The sequence below is a fragment of the Temnothorax longispinosus genome, chromosome 7 (assembly GCF_030848805.1).
Source record: "Temnothorax longispinosus isolate EJ_2023e chromosome 7, Tlon_JGU_v1, whole genome shotgun sequence".
NCBI lineage: Eukaryota > Metazoa > Arthropoda > Insecta > Hymenoptera > Formicidae > Temnothorax > Temnothorax longispinosus.
Genome location: NC_092364.1, coordinates 2,341,903 through 2,364,675, shown reverse-complemented (window position 1 = coordinate 2,364,675; position 22,773 = coordinate 2,341,903). Strand labels below are relative to the sequence as shown.

Genomic DNA, 22,773 nt, shown 5'->3' with positions numbered 1-22,773 from the left:
ATAATTATATTAATAAATATATGGAGCTGAAATGTTCTCTTGCTCCCTCCCCCTTTCCTATTTTCTACAATGTAGGGAACGCATTTAATTAGAGGAAAAAGAATATATTTTTATGATAATTATAAAACTGAATTTTTCCTTCATAATTAAGGAAAATAAATATTTTCGTAATAATTATAAAGTAGCGCGACGAGTCAATTTTTCAATCACTGCGTATTTCGAATTGGCATAAGAATTAACTGTTAAAAAGAATTGTACATATTGAGATACAATTTTTAAGTCACAAATCGAAGATATAGACTTTTCTTTGATCTCACGCCGCTTTCGAGAAATCATATATATTAAAGTTTACAGGAAATACAAAGAGGAGTGCTTAAAAAAAATATATATTCGACATGTTAATACTCGGCACCTTATAATAGTGAATAATTTTAATAACGATGAAAATTATGTACATATTTACAGGCTTGTAAACACTTATTCGTAATACGACACGTACATTAAGGGCCTTAACGCACTACTTCCTTCCGTATGAAACGCGTTTTCTACTCGATTAACGGATATTAAACGCCAATCGTGCCGCGCGCGAGTTGCGCGGGCTGTCAATTTCGCGCCTCGACGCGCGCTCGAAAAATCCACGATGCAAAATATATCGCACTTCCGAGAGTCTGTATACGAAAAATATATCGAAAGGACCTACTTTCGAGCGTATCGAGATGTTGTGCGCTCACGTTGATTCGGAAATAATAATACAGGCGCGTTTTCATCCTGGAAAGAGAGACCGTGTTTAACGTTTTCTCATTTTGTCCTAACAAATGATTGTTTGTTAAAAATATAATGGAATGAAAGAGCGAGGCGAATTTTATTGAAAAATTCTGCGTTTTATTATAGTGGAAATATATGTGAAAAAGTCTCTTTTACGCGTAATAAAGGTGCGCCCCAATTTTTCATCCATTGCGTCTTACGAGTTGGCATAAAACTATTAAAAGAATCAAGATATTTTAAATCACGAATCGAATAAGATAGGCTTCCCTCTTGTCTCTCGAGAAATCGCTTTCGAGAAATTGCATAAATATTTATAAGAAATATAAACTTGCTAAAGAGGAGTGCTCTCTTAAAAAATAAAAAAAAAAGATCAATGGCCTTCTCTCCTTTTTGTCACATTTTCGCAAAGAAGATTTATAAAACTATATTTATTGACGGACTGTCGATAAACTCTTATCTCACTTTCGTTATTCAACCGACGAAAAAGCTCGTTCCGGGGATTACGCTCGGGGAAAAAATACACGCAAGAAAATCCGTCGTTTAAACATGGAAGGCCGGCTACTTTTTGCCGCACTTGCCCTCAATTTCGGGCGTTATTTTAGGGCACCGCCCGTTATCTCTTTCCAGGATAAACCACGCGGAGTCAACGTCGCAACGGCGTTCCAAAAAATCGCAAAAGGTCTTCGTCCTCTTCAGATATGTGTCAATTTGTCCCTCGCTTTCTTTCCTCGCGCGTGGCAAGAGCGACGCGATCCTTCCTGCTTTACAAGGGAAGTACACCATTTGTCGCGTTGAAAACGGAATTCCGTCAAATATCTGTGTCGCGTGTTTTCCGCCGTGGGGAAAAACGCTCCGAGGCGCGTTTTCCTCGCTCGAGCGTGGCGGAGAACGAGACGGTGGAGAAGGAGGAGGATGGGGACGTGGATGAGGACGGGATTATATTACACGGAGCGACGCTCATATCGAGACAGCATTTTTTTTCCCGTCGCGTAATTTTTTTTTTCTTTTTATAACGCGTCGAGTGTACGCCTATGATGCGTTCCATAGGCTTCGCTACACGCGTAATACGAGTTTCAATCACAATAACATTTTTCTTGTTATGTTTTTTGTTCGTGTAAGGCAATAACATGTAGCGCACCGCCCGGTGTGTATCTCGCAACAGCCACTCGTTTCCAGTCAAAATACGCTGGCAGGATCGAAATATATCTAACCAGCGTAATTGCGTATCGATCGGCCGCCGACAGTTGATAACGCGCGGATTGCCGATGGTGATTTTCCGCTCTTTGTGTTACTTTCATATACTTTCATATTTCGATATTTGTGTGTGTTTGTGTGCGTGCATATAGATACATATATATACATTTATATACATATATATGTATGTATATATATATATGTATATATATATTTATATACATACTCCTTTTTTGCGGTCAGATTCTCGTTTACGCTTACGCAAGAGCTTATTGTTAGCTAAAACCATCTCGAATCGATACATAGCGATGGATAAAGTGACCCTAATAGTGCTCGCCAGGCAGCTGTACGCCGTAACTAGACGAGGCGGAAACTTTATTCCAAGTTATTATTCAATAAAGTTAGCGAGTAGTATATTATCGACTGCACAGTGGTGCAATGTGAACCATCGGCAGTCGGATAAAATTTCAAAAACGATATTCGGCTTTTGAAAGAAATGCACCGATGCAAGTTCGCGCGCGCGAGCGCAAAAAGAGAGATAAATAAATAAAATTTCGTAAGCGTTTAACGAACTTCACTTTTACGAAGTTTCGTGTACCGTGACGAAAAATAATGCAATTTTTGGGGGTTTAAAGCAGTTGGATGCTTTTTTTTCTAACTCGATTCACGACGGCAATTCAATTCTATAAACTGGTTTTATACGAATATACAAATCCATTGAAATGTCGCGTTATTCGTATATATCGCGCTATCGATCAACACCTGGTGTAATTCCCTTGCTTCGGTGTTTAACGAGGAAAAAAAACACCGATTCAAGCGGCGCTTGCCGTTGTCGTTTGTCCAATGTCGGCTTGGAATTACGGGATTGTTGTTAATTACGACGACACGTCGGGGACGAGACATGGGACGAGTGAGGCTCGGACCGTTCCTCTCCTTTAGGCTCGATCGGCGCGCGTTGTCGGGGGGAGGAGGGGGATATTTCAATATCGATCGAAAATACGATAGTAATTTCGTACGCGTGACATATACCCGATATGAGATTAACTATGCCTTACAATTAGTCAGAAGAGGGACGACAGCGACCCGATTAAGCGTTTCGCGTGGGTTATCGAGCGGGATTTCAACTTAATCGCGTTGCGATGCCTATGACCTACGGAGCCACGTGGGCCCCGATTTATATGCAACGAAAGGCTCATTTATGAAAAGATACTCCGGAGCAGGTCGCGAGTCGATTTCGGCGCGAATGTCACACGGCTTGCAATGTAACAATGGTGTTTGATAGAGATTGCCGTGTTACAGAGAGGTTTTCCACTTAGCACCTTTTCCTTCATGTGCGTATTGTAGGATATTATTATGCCGAGATATATTATATTATTTAGTCAGTGGAATGCTACTTCCTTAGCGGCATTCAGCTATATACCGACCGAGAGCTGCTAGAAACTATAAAGACAGAGAAATACACCCACGGAGTAACACGGTTAATAAAACAGTCGGAAGAATGATAAGAAGAAATGAGGAAAATTTAAGAGTGTCTCCAATAGACATTGCGAGTGGAAAAAAGTTGAAGTAAATTAATTTTTACGAGATTAGATGTCAAATGATCGAAATCAGGATTTAGTTGTTAATATCATGAAATAAATTCCCGTATGAATAGATTTTCTTTATATCGCTTTTCTACGAAATTGTTCGTACGAATATGATTCCTCCACCGTGCGCAAGCATATAAAGAAATCACTCGCGACTGCCCTCGTGGCTATATTATCAACTCTGCTTTGTACGGGGAAATCGCCGAAACGCGGGGTGGATACAGGAAGAGAGCGGACGACAGCGATTCCGGGGTGAAAGCGTATTTTCGCGGGAGTCCAAGCTGGGCCCGAAAAGACCATCCGGTTTTTGGGAAGATCGTCGGATGAATAGAAATGATATGTCGTGAAAATAGAAAACCCCTTTCTACATCGTAGTAAGAATAACATCGAATCGTATCTCGAAAGCGATACAAAAGACGCCGCCTCTCGCGACGTTTTCCCGCTAGAGAGACTTTGGACGATCTAAACGAACGCGCGGGGAGTCGTGCGCGATCCATAGATCGCGCAAAGCGATCGATCGGCCGATCGTCCACCCCGCGCGGGCACGATAATACATTTAGAGCCTAGAGCGCACGTAATTGTAAACTTACGTCGCGGCGACGCGTAAATGGACGTACACTTATTATATGCATATCGGTATCGCGTTATTTATCGGTTTACGCGGATTAGGAATTAGTAGTAGATAGGATGGAAAACCGATCTCTTCTAACGCTTTACATGGCTTAGGAAGCAACGTGGAAAAAAGGAAAGGAAAAGGAAGAGACGAAAGTATAAGGAAAAAGGAAAGACGCTCGTCGTTATTATCGCGCGGCTGCGATCGATGTGATCAGGGCGACGACGAGGATCGTCCATTGGACTGCAACACTTGCGGATCCTGGAACATTAAAAACGAACTTTCGTTAGCCTCCCTTTTCATTGTATTTTTTTTCGGGGAAAGTCGCTAATTGCCTTTGTTCGCGAGAGTAAAAATATCCCAGGCTCGGATGAGGCTTTGACAATCGGAATTCTCTCTGACATCGAAAAATTGGATCGCTGACAAATTCTTAAAAAATATTAAAAATTAAGAAAAAAATGTATTTATACGAAACGTTCGGAAATAGAGTATTCGCCGGTTGAATACAATGCAGTTGTTGACAATGCACTCGCGTAAGACACAGACTTGCTGAGGATTATAGCGAATTTGTGCGATATACATCCCTTAAACGGCTAATTCGGACGCCGAACTATATCCCACGTTATTCATTTCGCGAAGCCCGAGCCCTCGTTCTTGCCGTAATTTAGTTCGGGATTTGAATACAGTGTGGCCGTAATTAATCAGTTTTTATTGCGGTACCCCCGGGCGATAGCACTATCGCGGATTAGAGCATCGAGTAATTAGTTCCCGTTGTGATTAATGCCGCATGTATGGTCAGGCGGGGGATTCGTTTTAATACTTACGGGGCCTTAATCCGATACTCCTCATTACTTGCGCGCGACCGGGGGCTTTTCGATGCTCCTCGCTTAATACTATACAAAAATGTTGCCGTCGTGTTTTAAAATTCCGTTTACCGTGGAAACAAATATATAAATATCCGCGCGAATCGCAACGCTTGAAAATTCGGCCATCGACGAGCGTACGTCGAAAATATGCATATTTACAATCGCGGTTTAGGTCGCAAAATATTTCCGGCGGGCAGCAAAAAGTCCTTTAATACGGCGAATTAATCGTCGCACGCGTGTATGGGTGACTGCGAAATTACCTGCGATGGTTTCCGGTCGGAGTAAGCTCGCAAAAAACCACGGATCGACTGTAAAAAAAAAAAAGAAGAAAATAAACAAAATGCACCGTGATATTTTGGCACGAGCGTGCCACGTTCGCTCCGCGCTCTTTGGTGTATCAAATCCGACAGCGGAATAATCTAGCGAGCGAGCTTCAAGCATCGGGGGGTTTATATCCCCTCCCCCCTCCCGCCCCGCGCAAAGCTTGATCTAAAGTGAATTTTTCATCGTCCGCACCCCTGTTTGCAATCGATGATTCACCGCAATCGCGGGCCGCAGAGATGCGAAGGGTTTTTAAAAAATCGCGAGCGTGTCAGAGAGAACGTTACGAGAGAAAGTGACACGGAGAAGTGTATAACGGCGGGAGGCAAAGTAACTTTTTAATTGAACATAGGTTATCCCTCGTAACGAAACTACAGGACTAGCTATACGAATCCGCTAATTACCAGTTATACCAATAATCAATGTCGGCGCAACTGGACCTTAATTATTTTAACTTGCGCCACCAACTTTCTGACAAGGCAAAAGTTGAATTCAGCATTCGGGCGGGTTAATCGATAACGGGTGAACGTTGCGCAATTGCGGTGGTTAGGTAGGAAAGTAACGGGTGATATCCAAGAGAAGGGGGAGAAGGTTGAGGGCTTACCGTTCGTCAAGTCCTCGCGAGTGTGGCTCTGCGCCCGGGTCTCGCGGCTCTCCATTATAGGCGTTTTCAGAATGCTCTCGTCGCCCTCCACGCTCTCCTCGTTGCTCTGTAGATAGACCGTGGCTATTGTGGCCAAGCACTTTAGCTTCATGTCGCCTCGCCTGAAGTGCTTGTTCGCGACGTGGAATTTCAGACCGAGTCTCGCGGTCTGCAGACCGTTCTCCACGTTGACGATATTGGGCCCTATCAGGTAGTCGGTGTTGGCCTGAAAGCCGGGCGCGCGTCTTTACAACGATTCCTGTAAAGACTGTTTTCAACGGGGAAAACCGGGAAATCGGGACACATTCCGCGTGAGTGATTCGCGACGAGTCCGCGGGGGTGGGAGAGAAAGAGAGAGAGAGGAAGAGATTGAGGGCCGAGCAATTAAGTAGATTTTTATTTGGGACGTAGACCTCGCGACCCGGATTACGCAGCGTCGCGTCGACGGACACCAATTAGGCGGGCGGGAGATGAAAAACAGATACGCGATTCTGTAGAATGCAATTTGAAAACAATTAAGAACGAGAGATTGCGCTCTTTTGATCCCGGATGCAAATTTTTTTCGTGAAACCAATTACGCGAAATTGGATGAAGCACCGAAGCAAGATTCTAATTATCGCACGATAATGATAATAACATTCATCATCAGCAACGCGCGCGCACTGTGGAGGTAAAGTTATTTTAAAGTTAAATCTTTAATTCGGTTAAGCTATGCGCGTCCGCGGGGCGGAAAATTTCGCTGGAATATAACGGCGGTAACGAATTTTCTAAAGAAAGAAAAAAAAGTCGTGCAGTTCCGTAAATATTAACGACACATAAATGGGCTCGGATAAATGGAAAATACATAAACCTCATGGATTTCAGATCGATATCCAATGTTGACGCGAGAGACAGTCGACGTTTCGCCTTTAATTGGTAACGGTGACTGGTGTTTTATCAAAATAAATTTTAAATTAGAACATTATCGGGGAATATTTTTCGAGATTAACGCAAATGTGTGGACACGCGCAACGCGCGCGTACGCGTCTTTGTGATGGAAACAGAGCGGAACGAAGCTTTGATTTATTTAGCAAATTGCATATACTGCATATACCGTAGCTCCGTTGTGCTCCATTTCTTCCTCTCTTCTCTCTCTCTCTCTCTCTCTCTCTCTCTCTCTCTCTCTCTCTCTCGCCTCTCCTTTTACATTTTTCTCTTTCCTTTTGAGCACACATTTCATCGCGTCGGTCAGAAAAGTTTAGCGAAGCGTGAAACAAAGGTTACAATTATTTCGCCGACGATTTAAGTGTCTCACTTACCGGCTCGTCGTTGATGAACCAGGACAATAGCGCAGGTGGTTTAGAAGGTGCCGACGTGCAGTTCATGCGAACGACATCGCCCACCTGATATTTGGAACGACCACCGGTTATCTGCGGTCCTTCGTTAGGTAGAACTGAAACGTTGCCATGACCCTTTCTAGTGCTATTGTCGTGGACCCTCGGATTAGATTACCCTTATCTTACCGCGTGCATTTACTGTATAGGTATTTATTTATCTAGTTTCGCCTCCCTCAAAATTACGTTTTGAAATAACCATCGAGCTCCAACGCAGTTTTTTTTTTTTTTCATTTTAAGGATAAAAATTTCCTCCGCGTGTATCTTACAAATTATTTATATAGATTTCTATTCTCTTTGTTTATCGCGGCTTTTCAGAATTTTCGCTACAATCCCAGCTTAATCGGACACGTTCGCTCTTATTTTCCATGACAATACATACTTACCGACTACAGTCATGTCCCCGTGATCAGAGACCGTCTCAAAGGCGGGAGCTTCGCCCGACACCTCGCACCGATACCTCCCCGAACTCGTCAGATTCACGTTGTTCAGGACAACCGAACTCTCGGTGGACTCGTCCCTCTGAATGCAAATTCGCGATTACAAGCTGCTGCGCCCGATCGAGCGTGACGCTGCGGGGCCTGCGCGATGCACGACGCGATGCAGCGAACGTACCAGATTCTATCAGATTCGAGGAAAAAGCTCCTCGCGCCGTAAGGGATATACAAAGTGCATTGTGCTTCTAGTTTAAAAAAGAAAACGCAGACGGAAAAAAAATAAATTAATTAAAAAGACCGCCCCTCTTCCCTTCACGTTCGAGCATCGCGCGGCTCCGCTCTCGTCGTTAATCTGAATTAAACATTAAAGTGGCAGAATGAATATTGCGTCACTAGAGATGCTTAAATTTTACAAAGGGTCGATATTTCTGTCCGTCCGTTATCCGATAAATATTCGACCCGAGTATCTCAAACACTCCAATTAATATAAACGTCAGAATATTACGTTTCGTAAGAGGATACATTGCTGAAGACCGACCGTTCTCGCTATCGCGTATAGCTCCACGCTCGTCGTCAGTCCGAGCTTAAACATTAAAGTGACGGAATAAATATCGCATCACCGGAGATTCTTAAATACGAAGGATCGTTATTTCTATCCGTTCGCGTCGCCCGATAAATGTTCGAGCTGCGAAGCACCTAAAATACCCCAATTAATATAAACGCCAGAATATTACGTTCTCCGTAAGAGGATACGTTGTGGTGAAGACCGATTGTTCTCGTTATCGAGTGAAAGAAGATCAGGACTACTATTCCGCGCGCGCTGCTATTCTAAGCATCCCCAGTCCTCGCGCAAACTCGCACTCACGTTTACGTTTACGCCCGGCACCGAGAACGTTAGCACCGTGGGCGCATCTCGGGGCGTATAGCGATAAAATTCGTGGCCGTCCTTGTACCACTTCACGGAGTACAATTGCTCTTTGTCCAAGTTGAAGTTGCACTGCATGCGCACCGTCTCATTCAGCACGACGTGCTCCGGTATCTGCAGAGACGTCATGCGTAGGGCGACGACGACGACGACGACGACGCCTGCAAAAGATTTCGGATTGTAGTTTGCGGGAGGATTGCGCGGCGCGCAAGTGGACCCTGCGGGATCTAGCCTCCTCTCCCCCCGCCCACCGCCCCCGTTTTCAACCCCGCACAGCTGCAGTTGCAGCTGCGTGGGAAACTTGCTTGAATTCACGTGGGGCCCGTGGACGCTCGGCGAAAGAGAAAGAGACGGACATTTCCGCGAGCTTCTCGCCATCACGATCGCGATGTTACCCCGAGTTGCAGCAGTTTCAATCTTCAACGTTGCACGCGACGCGCGATCAATTCGACGATAATATTCGCATATGCGTAAATGAGTACAGCAAAGTTTGCCGACAGTGAGTCACACGTGATTCACTGTAATGAGCGCCTTTTGAATCACACAATGTGATTCATACACACACTCTCTCTCTCTCTCTCTCTCTCTCTCTGTATGCTTAATAAGAATAATATCTGCATCTCGGAACCATCTGTGTCATTTGGAAAGCCAAGATATCAAAAATGTATTCCTTTACAGACATATTTTTGTTATACATTTTGCATTCTCTATTTTTATGAGTGGTAGTGTACTTGAGTTTCTACGACGAGGTGTAGAGCATCAGGAAACACAGCTAAAATGAATTGATCTAATAGAACCGAGTGATGTTCTTCCTAGACCCGCGATTGCATGTCGACGAGCTGAAAGGCGCCGTGACTTCGATATCGACTTCGTGGAATAATTGATAAACGAAGAACCGCGTCGGACGTGGGTTCACGTATGCCGTTTTAAAATTGCAACGGCCCTTGAGATGTTGAAATTTCTTCGACAATGCAGTTCCCCGCGCATGTTTCTTTCCTTATCCCTAAGACGTATAGCGAAGCTTTAAACATACGGGCTCTGTTACACGAATACATGGCACATTATATGAGCCAGACTGGCGATCTTTCAGTCGTTAAATAGCGGTATCCCAATCGAAAAAAAAAATGCCGATTTTTTTTAATTGAAAAATTTTTCATTTCTGGATAGGTATCTTGCTCGCGGCCGAGTTTTCGCGGATTTTAATTGAAAAGGAGTTTAATTTTTGAAGCGCGATTTGCAAGACACGTACGCAAATTGAAAGCTGGTAACATGTTCTGGCTTTCGGGCCAATTTTCGCGAAGAAAAAAATCGACCGCGGGTTTACCGGAATTTTTTTGGAGGGGGAGAAACGTCCGGATCGTTCTGTGTGCAAAGTTTGTTACAGCCGAATTGCAAACATCCAGGCGCTCCATGGCGTAATTGTGGTCGAGCGCGTTGCGCAGTAATGAAGCAGGACGCGCACGAGATACGCTTGCCGAAATTCTTTCCGCACACACGTGCCTTCTAATCATCTCGGTCGCTTTTGTAAAATAATACAATCGGGGAGGGGGAAAAGGGAGACGAGTGATGATGCTTTGCTTTCACCGACACAACACACCCGTGTCATTAATTAGTCCCACGCGCCGAGGCGAACCGCGACTCGATGATTACGTTAAATCGCGTCATGTTTGCGCGCGTTTAAAATTCCGACGGTGGTGTCTTAAATTAAGTCCGCTAATGAGTGAACCGGCGGGATGAGATTGCCGTTTATATATCGCCCGGCCCTTATCGCGGCTATTCGCGCGCGCGTTGCACATGCACGCGTTATTGTCATTGATTCGATAATCATCGGGGTCACGCAACGCGACGTATCGCAGGTCCGGGCATCGCTATTAGTGCCGCTCGTATACGCGGCGAACACTCTTATTAGAGGTAATTAATTTTTTCTTTCATGTCTCCAGTGGTCCTCGTCCAGGCACTCGTAATGCGTGTAAAACCATATCCAGATCAAACGAATGAGCGCGATCAGACACGAACGAACAAGTTACTTTAATCACTTTAATGTGAACGGCCGTACTAGCGATGTCATTCGTAACTCGCATCGGTGCAAATTGTTCGGATTTTTTTGCGCATTCAAAATAAATATTTTTCCGGCGAGAGTCGAATTTATATCCAGGTGCATTCCACTGAAAGATAGCTGGCAATAAATCGCGGTTTTTTTTTCGGAAAAGAAAACCTTTCCACCTTTCATTATCTAAATCATTTCAGAAGAACATCCCCCCTCATTTTAGATTCGTTTATTCATAACTAAAAGAATTAGGAATTAGTCATTCGTATATATACATACGTCAATACGCCCGACACATTTGTTTCGTCTCGCGAACGTGCGCGCTTACGAGGGAGTACTGCGGAGAAAATCCGGAAAAATATCGGGAAAATATCCGTGTCTGACCACGTCGGGGTAAACCGGAGTCGAATTTCCAAGCGCACCAGGTGTAAGTTTCCCTGTTGCAATCTTGTCCCGCACCTGATACGCCTTGCGATTTTTTGCTCCCATTGTGCCTTGACTGGCGGAAAAGATTGCGAGTCTTATTTATCGGTCTTGACATTGTCAAGTTTGAACGGTAGGTATGTTTGTAACCGAAGGGGAAAGATTCAACGCGCAATAAGCACCTCTTCTATCGCTTTCTCCCGTTTCTCTCTCTCTCTCTCTCCGTCTCTCTTCTTCCTCCTGTTATGCTTTATATCTCGAAGGCGTAAAGCGTGACAAGATTAACGAGATAAAGGGATCTGAAAAGGCGTTTTATTTCCCGCCATTTCGTTTATACCGCGAGCGAAATGATGGTGTTAGGTGGCGGAATAGAATGCGACCGTATTGTACGCCGTGAACAAACTTTAGTGTCGCGGATTCTTCGAATGTTTAGGAGGGCATTATGCATTAAATTTCAACAAGTAATGTTTAATTTCCCAATATCTTTATTCAATTTAGTTAAATCTCCTCGACTGTGTCCTAAAATATGCACTGACGTGTTATTAAATATACAAATGAGAATCTCTTAAAGCTGAACTAATTCGCTCATGTCTTTCATTTAATATTATTTTTGCTCAGTTTAGCGCAAATGCGAAAATTCTCACTATATCAATATGTTAGCTCGAATCAGATTTATTATTTAAAATAATTAATTAAAATAATTTAATTAAAAAGCTTTTATAATTAAATATTTATAATTAAAATCCTTTGTTTGTAAAAGGATGAAGTTGAAAATAAATTAAAAATTGAATTCTGTAATTAAATATTTCAACTTCCGCAATTCATAAAGAATGTTGAAGATTTGGATAATGATAACAGACCGTTGCATATTGGTTCGCAATTATTTGAATTTCTTCCACGTACTTGTCAATATTTACTCATTCTGCATATTGTTTACAAAACTGTTTGCGAAAACAAAACAGAGTGCTGCGAAATACGGCAGCGGCAAGCTATTTTTGAAATAATTCAATGTAATGGGAAATGTTTGAGAAAAACAGTATTATCATAATTTAATTCATTCGTCAAACGTCGAAATCCCTTTGACGATAATGATCCCTCGGTCGAAAGTCGCAAAGATCATAAACCTATCGAGCACATTATCCGCACGGCGGAACGTGCACGTTTTATTTTTTCTCTCTTTCTGTCCCCGAGACAATTTCGAATCGCAGATCGGGCAATTACCAGGCGTATGAATATTTAATCGGGCCTTCGGTGACCGGTTGTGCTCAATGCAGCTCACCGTATAATCCCGGACGTCAAAATATACACCCCGCCGCGTGATCAGCAGAGGGTTAAAATGTTCGCGCGCAGCAACGAACTGAATATTTATGGCTCGCGCGCGTTACGTGGCCAACATTGTTCTTCATTACTTTTGCGCGTGAAATTCATGACGCCGGTCGTGAGGGCTGTATACACTAAGAACCTGGAGAATCCAGTGCGATCTTTTTTTTCAACAGGTTCAGAGATACAGTTGCATTGCACACTTCACGCAAATTAGTGGTCAGAATTTTTCTTTTTTTTCCCTCCCGATAGCTTCCGAGTAGTTCGCGGAAGATCGTAGTATTCGTTATTCGCTGTCGCCCGCAAATTGATACGGATGCGAGCGGCGGATAAGTTAAAAGAGTACGAAGGACTGTCGGCAACGAGAGATTTATTGGATCGACCATCTGGTCGTGTGTTTTTTCGCCGGAGCGTGAAAAAATCGTTACTCAACGAAGCGTTACCTTCTCGAGAAATGGCTCAAGTTAAAGCACCGACGTATCCGCGCGGTATATACGGGAAGAAATATTGTGGCGAACTGTGTACCGCGAGAACTTGCCGGTCCTTATTTCATATAGTAAGGGCCAAGGTTGCAGTAGATATTTCATGTGACCCGTCGTTAGGCCTCTAAATCTTCTCATAACTTACAATTAGTAATCTCCATGTTAAGTTGCGTATCAAGCCTCAATTAAAATGAGATATCTTGTGAGATATCGATCGAGGTTTAAAGTTTAAATTGAGTAAAATTTTATTGTCGATATGCGTGTTAAAAATTTTAAGCACAGGCTCTTTGACACACCTATAATTTCTCTCATCAGGCATACAAATACAGACAGATATCTGATCGTCGTCGTCGCGTGTCCGATCGTTTTCGTGTCCATCGTGTTTCACTTTCTCGATTGCCATTCGTACGCGATCTTGTCGAGATCGTATTTGAAAGTCACTTTGTAGGTATCGCTCGTGCCGGATGGGTGGGAAAGGGGTTGGAGGGAAATAAAAACCGCTCACGAATGTCCGATCGAGCATAGCCGATAAAACGCCTTGCGAGATAAATTAGCCCGCGCCCGTATAAATATTCCTTTCAACTGGCGGAAATAAGCTGCTGCGATAAATTCAATACCGGTGGCCCGCGGTGCTGTTCCCGATGCTGCTGCTGCCGCCGCCGCCGCTGCTGCTGCTGCTGTTGCTGCTCCTTGAACCCGATAATTGATCCTCGCCGTATGTTGCCTTGTTATTTTCCTAAAGCACCGCGAGCCGATAACGCGGAGTGAAATATGCGCGACGTCCTCGGTCGATTTTACCGGTTAATATCTGCGCCCCTGAATTTAAATCCCACGCTCAACGCGAAATGATAGAGCGAAAAACGAGGAGTCGGTTATCGCGCGGTGACGCGGGAACATTTTTGCGTGACGGACGGACGGACGGACGTGTGTACGTGACGCTATGCTAATTATCGCATACCGGTGAAATATCGCGATGTCAAAATAATACGCTCGCTGATATCGTCGTGCGATTTCAACAGATGCTCTTCCTGTCATTTGAAAAATTTTTTTTATTCTTCAACGGGTGATAAAGCAATTGTGCGCTATTGTTGATTCGCTATCAATAGCTTTTATTTGACTCTCGAATACGTCGCGTTGTTGATTGGCAACAAAGTGATTAAATATATAGAAAAAAATAGCTGCACGGAGTAAAATATGGAACGTACGGCCACGAAAGTGAAATGGTATAACAATAAACTGAATAGATGGTTGTTCATCTTTTGTGTTACAAATAGCTGATTGTTTCGAATTGTTTACGTCACTTGTTGGCTCGCTGTTACACGATTCTTCATAACCGTTCCGCGCTGGCTTTTCGTATTTTTCATCCAGCAATAGGCATTTGTTTGTAGCCGTGTAACACGTACGCACGGGGAAATGCAGTTCCACTTTTCCACTTTTCCATTTTACTTTATATTTAATTGAGTTTAGATTACTGATAGCTGGCGATACCTAATTTTCCGCGCAAACCGAAAGAGTAAACAATTTCTGAAATTACCCTGTTCCCTCTCGGAGCGAAACGATTGCGTAGCGCGGTAGCAATCGCGAAGTCGATTGAATTGTTAATCTCTCGGAGTTCCAAAATCGATTTCCGTCTATCGTGGAACCCTTAAGCATCCGGCGGCGACTCGTTTATTTTTCGTCCGCTATTGAATCGGGGGAACTAACGAACCTCTTTGAGACCGCGAGGGACGTTCTATACAGACGCTAGCCTGCTGTTCATCGGGCAAAATTTCGATATTAATGCGAAAGCACGAGAAACGCGGTTAGAACCTCTTCCATCGTTATCGCGTAAGACGCTCCATATTCAGTCGACCATAACTTGAAAGATTTTAACGCGCCGCGAAACGAAATCACCGCGTCTAAATAAACAGCGTTTCTCTCGGTTCGGCATTTCGCGGGCGTACCTGCGCTCGAGTGAAAACCCGCCGTTCCCTGATTTATCTTCTTCCTCATCCATCTCCTCTACATACGAGGGGAGAGAGGGAGAAAGAGGACGCGCGATGTTGCACGATTTTATTTACGCGGTTTCATAGCGCGTGAGATACACGTCCCGCAAGGGCGTGAGAGGGTCTCGAGTCTCGACCGCCTTGCCCTAAGACACGCAAACAAATCTCTCCGGAGCTTCTTCGCGCATGTAAATACAGAGCTGCGTGGGCGTTTAAGCCGCACGGGCACGCGCGGGAAATAAATTGGATAAAAGCGGGCGACGATTGTCGCGGCTTCTCCCGACGACGTCCCGACGACGACGATGTCGCACACGACGACGTGTGTGCGTACGTGCGTGCGTACACGCGTGCCCGTGTACGTGTGCGCGTTATCGCGATCCCCCATCCCACGATATTACCTCCGCACTCTGCAAATTTGCCTCGCTCGCGCTAATGAAACATTTACCATTACCGGCTTGTATCTTTTTAGCCCATCGAGAGCGACGCCGGCGCTTTCGCCCACGCTGACCAGGCGACGTGACACGGCGCGTTTGTTAGCACGTGCTCGTGACGGACGCGGACACGGTCGATTTAATTAAACGCGATTGGGGAGGCGTAGACGGGACAAGGAGGATATCACGCGACAGAGTAACGGCGACGAAGACGACGTCTCGGCGGAGGCAGACAGCGTCGCCGACGACGACGAGGATGCGGACAACGGGTACCCGGGGTGAGTGAGATATTTATTCATCCACTTATTCGTCCGTCAACGCGCGCTGGATCCATCCAAATGAGCCCGAAAGCCCCCGTGGTGCAGCACTCGCGCGCGCGCGCGTGATTTGGCACTGTAAATCAGGCTGTAAATGCGAGGATTAATCCCGCTGCTGTATGTATCGGCGAGATTATAAATTTGTTCGCTCTCAACGGAGAGCGGGGTGTTACTCCGTAACTACACCTCCGGAGACTTCCAGATTTTAGGAAATCCCGCCGTTGCGTGATTCTCGGAATAGACGGAGGAATGTATACATGTAGGTACACGTAGCCCGTTAGATTTATGTGTTTATTTAAATGGGCTTGTACCCGTCGGCACAGCGCTAATTCACGCTGCTGATAATCAGTCACGTTTATTAAATAGTCATTTCGAATCTATATTAGGACACTTTGCGTGTACATTTATCTCGCGGGAAAACGAGTCACGAGAGAGCGGGAATTATTTAAATGGCCGATCCGCCAAAATTATCGAAACGCACTCGAAACCCGCATCCCCGCGACCGTGATGTTTCGGCATGCGCGGGGAAATATTTGTAATTGAAATGCATATGCCGCATTAGTCCCATTATTACTCACATTATGTATTATTAGTCTATTCGAGCGCGTGATTATTTTAATATCCGGCATGGATACGGCGCGTCACACAGCTATATACAAATTAAATTCGTTGCGATCTCGTAATAAAGGGGTAGGGGAAAATTCGACGTATGTATATCAGTGGGATCTCTCGGTATGTAGAACAGGAAGGAAGAAAGGAAGGAAGGAGAGGAGAGGAGAGGAGAGGAGGAGTCGCGATCGTTGCTGTTGCCTTATTATTTTATCTGCTCACTCGCTCGCGCTATGATAGCGCGTGGCTCCGACCGTGCGCGCTGTTTTCCCTGCTCAAGCACACAAATATTGGAATTTCCCGTGTAATAAGGGCTCAACCGAGGAAAAGAATCTGCTAAAGTCAGCGATCCGTGTATGAATGGGTACGCGTTGCGGGGAATACAATACAGGCGTCTCGAAAAACGGCGTGAGTCAAAGTGAAGGCAAACGGTGAATCTGAAGGACGGGATAAAAGATAAATCGGTTACTCGGATAACGAGGCGAAAAGAAGGCGTAATTACGTGTTTCACCGTAAGGCGCGGACTTGGTCGAGTCCCGCGGACGGCTTCGTATAACGTTACGCGGTATAACGCTTCCCGACGAGCGGAAAAAGTGATAAAACGATCGAGTTGCCGTAATTAATCACGGCACAGCGGCGCGAACAGCGGGATGCCCGGGTAAGTACATAATTTTGACGTGCCGCGATGATAATGCTTTCCGATAGATTTGCTTCGCGTGTGTAATTAATGGCCCGCGAAAAGGAACAAGTTATACGCCGCGCGCAACGTTTCACCGCTGTACTGAGAATCCTCTCGAGCTAAATAAAACACATACTATAGCGATAATCCGATTATATCCGATGCATATATAAATCTTTTTGCTCGTATACTCTGTACTTGTTGAGAAAGAGGCTTGTTGAATGATTGTTCGCAAGACATTTTTACACGATTTCACAAACTCTTCAAGAATATCTTTTTTTTTCTATGACGTTCTCAAAAACCCAGTTTTGAGGTCTGGATAATTTTTTTCCTTCGTTTTATTATTACGCTTAACAAACGACACGGTGGCGGCGTTAAAAATAAAATAACTGAAATCAAGAATATGGGCACGAGCTGGAGAACAGCGGGTATAAAATTATATGTTTACATCACAATAAAACGTAGAAAAAGCATGCCCGCGAGGGGACACGTGGACGCGGCAGTGTTAATCATTCGGGCAAATGGGCGTGTTAAACGGTACATGCACTCCTTATCCGGGGCATCACAATATTTTTTCGCGTTTTTCGCGCTCGAATAATATGAAATTAGAGGCGGCGGAGGTAGGGGAATGGCCGGACAGATAAAAGAATTTACTGCCTTCTGGAGGCAAATTGCCCCGGCCGTAAAATAAGCCCGAAACTGGAAAAAATATGCGAAGAGTGTACTTAGTCGCTCTGCGCCGTCGCGCGCGTGTCACGCGCCGTATCGTCGAGCACGAAGAACAACGACCGAACTGGAAAACGGGCACGCATCGATGTTCGACGTGTGCACCGTACCCCTTTTATCTTTACCACATATATGTGTACACATATCTTGCTCCTTTTTTTTATATTTATTTACGGTCATATCGTAAACCTGCCGTGGCGCATGCAGGAAGAGTGATAAGCAGAATTACCTCGACAAGTGATTTTGTTTATTTTAACGACGCGCGGGGGCTCTCGCTTTAAAACTCGTCGCATGCGAAACAGCGCGCGCGCGTATAACGGCGCGGGAATAAAAAATACAACGCGCTCGCTTTGTTATCTTCCGACAACGGGCGAGTACGGGCGACGTGCGTGATCACGTACCGTGGAGATTCAAGATTATGAGACAATTATTAAACAAAGCCCCGTCCGCCATCATCTCCTGTCTACGACATCCGCTATCGATTTATGCGACCGTCATCTTTGGATAAAGCGAGCAAATAAAACGAATATAGACGGAAAAATTCATTTAGCAAGAGAAATGGAGATTATCACAGCTGAACAAGATTCTACATTGATAATGGTATAAAATTTAATCTTATCGAGCTTCGCATAAAGTCAGATTCATCTGTAACAGAAAAGGGATTAAATTAAATAAATGAATTTATTAATCAATTCCCCTCTTAAACTTGATGGAAATGAGCTTTTGTAAGGGCTTTTATAAGAGTATATCGGTCTTGGCGTGAAATTGTAAAAATCCGCGCGATTCCATGAATCAATTTCTATTTTTATACTTTATTGAAAACTGTCGGTTCTGCGCGTGGAATGACGAGACACTTGTGACAAGCTAATAAATCTCGTCCGAACATAATTAAGTTCGCCGGACGTTTTATATATTAAATTATGCGCGACGTTGCGCGCGGTGCGCGCGATAAAAAATGTAGTATCTTTGATTACTGTTTTGCATGGAGATTCACCGAGCGACGGGGGAGACGAAAACGAAGCGGGATGAGGGGAGAGAAGTGCGGGAAGGGGCAAAGTGTCGGTGTGCGTGGTATTGTTTTATTTAAACGGAGTCGTACAGAGAGAGCCCCCGCCGCGCCGCGCCGTTCGCCGGGGCTTTATTGGAAATTGAGCCAATTATGGTACTTGGGTTAACGAACCATTGTAATACAGTTTCGCAGACGCTATATCCACCGATCCCGAACGAAATCCCCGCGTACGAGACGTCGTAACGCAGATAGCTTTACGCGGCCGCGTCATCATCGACGACTGGTTTCCGATTGAAAAGTGTCCTCGAAGAGACACGTCGTCGTATTTAACGGAAAGGAAACCCCCGTCCCCGCGAAGCGATGACGATAAGCGAGAAGTCGTGTTCTTTCGGTTTCGACCGGCGAGCCGCGATAGCGCGGCGTGCGTTAACTCTCAGCCCCACACACTTTGCCATCGGGCTTCGGTTCCAGCGCTGCGACCGCGGTTCAAAGTTGAAACTCGATTTAACTTTGAAATCGGGTCCGCTCGCGTTGACCGGTCGATGGCTAAGTGCCGCCGCCGCCGCGGCCGCCGACGCTCTTCCGCAACTGTCCCGGAGAATTCAGGCACTTTAATTGTCGTAGCGCGATATCGGCCGTTCTGACATTTTTACGCCACGTCGCCCACGCGCGCTAATGCGGGGCGAGTTTATGCATTTAACGAGGCGCACGCCGGGGGTTAAACGCATGGGTTGCTTTTTTCTTTCTCTCTCTCTCTCCTCTCTCTCTCTCTCTCTCGCCACCGCCACCGTGCGAATAAAATTTCCGCGATTCGCCTCGGTATGAAATACTTTGAATAATTCGTGACGCTTGTTGGCCAGGGGATGCAAATGCGCGTTATTTTTTGTTTTTTATTATCGTCGTTATTTTAGGCTCGCTACTTATACGTGGATTTCAGGAAGAATTTCGGGAACGTTTCTCCGCGCGAGCGGAGAGTCTGAGGGTGAAATGAGGGTTAATTTATAAATATTCGATTCGCTGTTTCCGCTCTCGGCGGCGCTTTCCGAAATTAAGAACGCCAGGTCGTCGTAATGAATAACAGATGTCCTGTTATTTTTATTCGAGTATATTACGTCCTGAATATAGCTATATAGTTTATATATATTTATGATGTTTTTTCCACTCCTCAAGATCAAATATTACGTTCTGATAAATTCTAACAATTACACTTTCCTCTTTAAAATAGTTATCAACAGATAGATAGGAGATATTTTCCCGCGAATACCCGATATGTAAATTTCGGAATGTATAATGCAGCGAAAACATTTGTACGAATAGCCCAGTCATCCGATAACCGGTCACGCGTATCGTTGAAAAGTGTGCGCAGTCGCGATATGTTAATTCTCGCAAACACGATAATAATAATAATAATTTGCAAATGTGCAGTTCGGAATACGCGGCAGTTCGGCGCGCTTCCAAAATGGCATAATCTCAGCATGCATATTGCAATAAGACAAATGTGGCGAGGGCACGGTAATTGGCCGTTATAAATAACACGTAGCCGCGGTGACGTTCTTAGAAATTTTAATTACATTTATACGCGTACGTCACGTGACAGCGTGCGTTTAGCGGGCGGCCGGCCGGCTAAATCGCACAGGTTTATTCTGGCCACGGCCCGCGGTGTATAGTTGCGAACTGAAGGGGGTAATTTTCGAACGATAATCGCTGTTTGAAGCTGTCGATCGTCCCATTACCTCCGCGCCCGTCCGTCGATTTACAAACGCTTAGTTTACCCTCCGCAAACTCGCCGCTGCATACGCGAAGACGCGGTCGCGGCTGGTCGACCGTGTTGAATAAATTAACAGATTGTAGGAAAATATCGGCGCGGCGGCCTGCTAAAAATACGATCGTCAAAAGAGAATTGGGGTAAAACGGCGAACTAATTTCAATCTCTCAGGGCATGTCGAGAGTTCGATGAACGCGCGGGCGAACTGAAGGCTGAAAACGACCGAGGGGAGATTTCGTAATTTCTTTAGTGACAATCTCGGAATTTTGTTTATGGCGATCGATGCGTAACAGCGAAGCGTGGTGAAAGGGCAACCTCGCCGTTCCCGAACGACAATGGTTCGTTCGAAGCTGCCGCCGCCGCCGACCGTTCCATTATCTCGACCGATTCGCAAACAGTAGTTATACACTCCACAAACTCACTATTTCATAGGTAAAGACGGCGGCCGTGCCTCGCGATCGCACGGCGAATGTTTTAATTAAGTACGAACTTATAAAACAAAGTTTCGTCGTGGATACTAAAAATGCGCTCGATACCAGACGCCCAGACGGAGAGTTAAATCAGCGAACTAATTTCGAAGCGAAACACACCGCGCGCGGCTTCGATTCGACGATATAATGCGAAAGAAGAAGCCCCCCCGGAATGGCGCGGGAGATTCAGGGATTTTTCTGGGCTGGCTGTGTTATTCCAATTTATTCTGGAGCTGAACGAAAATAATTCGGCGAACTCGTCGCTATGTAAACCGAGACGCAACCATTTAAATTCCATTTGACTCTTCGCGATTCTCTGTTGGCCGATAACTTTGGCGTAATTCAATTATATCGCGACTCGCGAATTTTTGTTTATCGCGATCGAAGAGGTTTCCCCCCGTATTTTCGTATACGCGACTAGATATTGTTATTCCCGGCGCTTTGCATGGATATACATAAATGCATGGCGCTTTGTGTACTAGCTTTTATTCGTCTAGCTTTTATTCTTCTGGTTTTTATTCCTCCATGTCACGTTGCATTTTGTCGCGCGCGAGCAAGCTAGACGAGCCGTACACAAGGCATTTGTATGCATTTGTCAATATATACATGCATACCCGAGCCCTTTTTGTCGGCGATTTAATCGGGCGATTTCAAGATAATTGCGAAATTTGCGTCGGGCATTAGCGAGTTCGTTAATTTACTAATTCGCTTGTCATATAATGAACGCCGTCGTATAATGTGCGCCCAACGAAATAGCTCAAATTATTCTTCACGCGGCCACTTTAATTCGCAAATCAGTAAGCGATTCATGCTATTGAACTTGAACGGAACAATCAGAAATATGCCTGGCACGTCAAACGCGCGCACGCATGCCAAAAAATGGATTTTCGAGCCTTATAAAGGCTCTATTCACATAGATTCGTTATTGTCATACCGACGCCGATTCGCCCTGGCAACCGCGCGTCTTCTCTGGACGACCAAAGAACATTGTGTATATTTGTAATGAAATCTTCTACAGCTCCACTGAAAGTTCTTCAAATCGTATATGATACAATATAAATCTTCAATTTATATAAATATATTTCTATGTGTTTTAAAATCTTTCAGCATGTAGGCTATCATTCTTATTAATCATCATCAGATCTCAAGATATTTGCACGATTGACTATATACTATTCTATCTCCCCCCTCTCTCCCTCCCTCTCTCTCTCTCTCGCCCTTCTTTAGATTTTGATGTTAAAAATCCACTCCGAGACGTTAACAGAACGTCGTTTTATTCAATTGTAAAACTTTTATATACGTTTACTCGAGAAGAACGGAGCACGCTTTGAAATATACTTGACGCGACAAATCCGTCTCTCTCTCTCTCTCTCAATCCGCGTCTCGCTGTGTAATATATTGTACTTTATCTGAGAAATATGACCGATCGCGTACCTGAATGGATCAGCAGCGACAACAATACGAGGAGCCGGGGCAGTAGGACGGCGAAGGCCGCGCGCAACATCCTCGCTCCCGCGGGTGATCCTGGTTCTCCAAGATCGCCAGGGATGCTCCGCGATGATGATGCGCTCGGCGCGGCGTAGCGCAGCGCAACGCGACGTGGCAGAGACGGAGGAGATCGACCTATCTCCTAACTCCCGCGACCGTCGTCACTGGTGACAAGTCGTCATCGCTCCTCACATAGGGCGGCGGGGGAGGGGGAGAGGGGGAAGGATCGAGTCCACAACGTGATCCTGGTAAACACTTGATCGCGTCGAACCCTCGTATACGCGCTTTCTCTCTCTTTC

General features: G+C 45.0%; 2 protein-coding genes across 4 annotated transcripts in view; one reads left to right on the top strand and one right to left on the bottom strand.

The window, feature by feature from the left end:
* Positions 1–22,773, top strand: part of LOC139816866 (uncharacterized) — a 184,404-nt gene that overhangs the window by 871 nt on the left and 160,760 nt on the right. For 2 of the 3 annotated variants that reach the window (XM_071784661.1, XM_071784658.1), the window contains exon 2: positions 15,450–15,689. The exons of the other annotated variant lie outside the window; for it this stretch is intronic. In XM_071784661.1, the coding sequence (XP_071640762.1) occupies positions 15,668–15,689 (22 nt within the window). In that variant the 5' untranslated portion in view covers positions 15,450–15,667. The remainder of the gene's footprint in view (positions 1–15,449; positions 15,690–22,773) is intronic. 3 annotated transcript variants of the gene reach the window in all.
* LOC139816865 (uncharacterized) lies at positions 371–22,548 on the bottom strand. The gene is made up of 6 exons (XM_071784655.1): positions 22,421–22,548; positions 8,664–8,884; positions 7,748–7,883; positions 7,287–7,420; positions 5,950–6,214; positions 371–4,419 (listed from the first exon to the last, which is right to left on the bottom strand). Exons 1-6 carry the CDS (start codon positions 22,488–22,490, stop codon positions 4,346–4,348), a joined length of 900 nt encoding a protein of 299 aa, XP_071640756.1. The 5' UTR covers positions 22,491–22,548; the 3' UTR covers positions 371–4,345.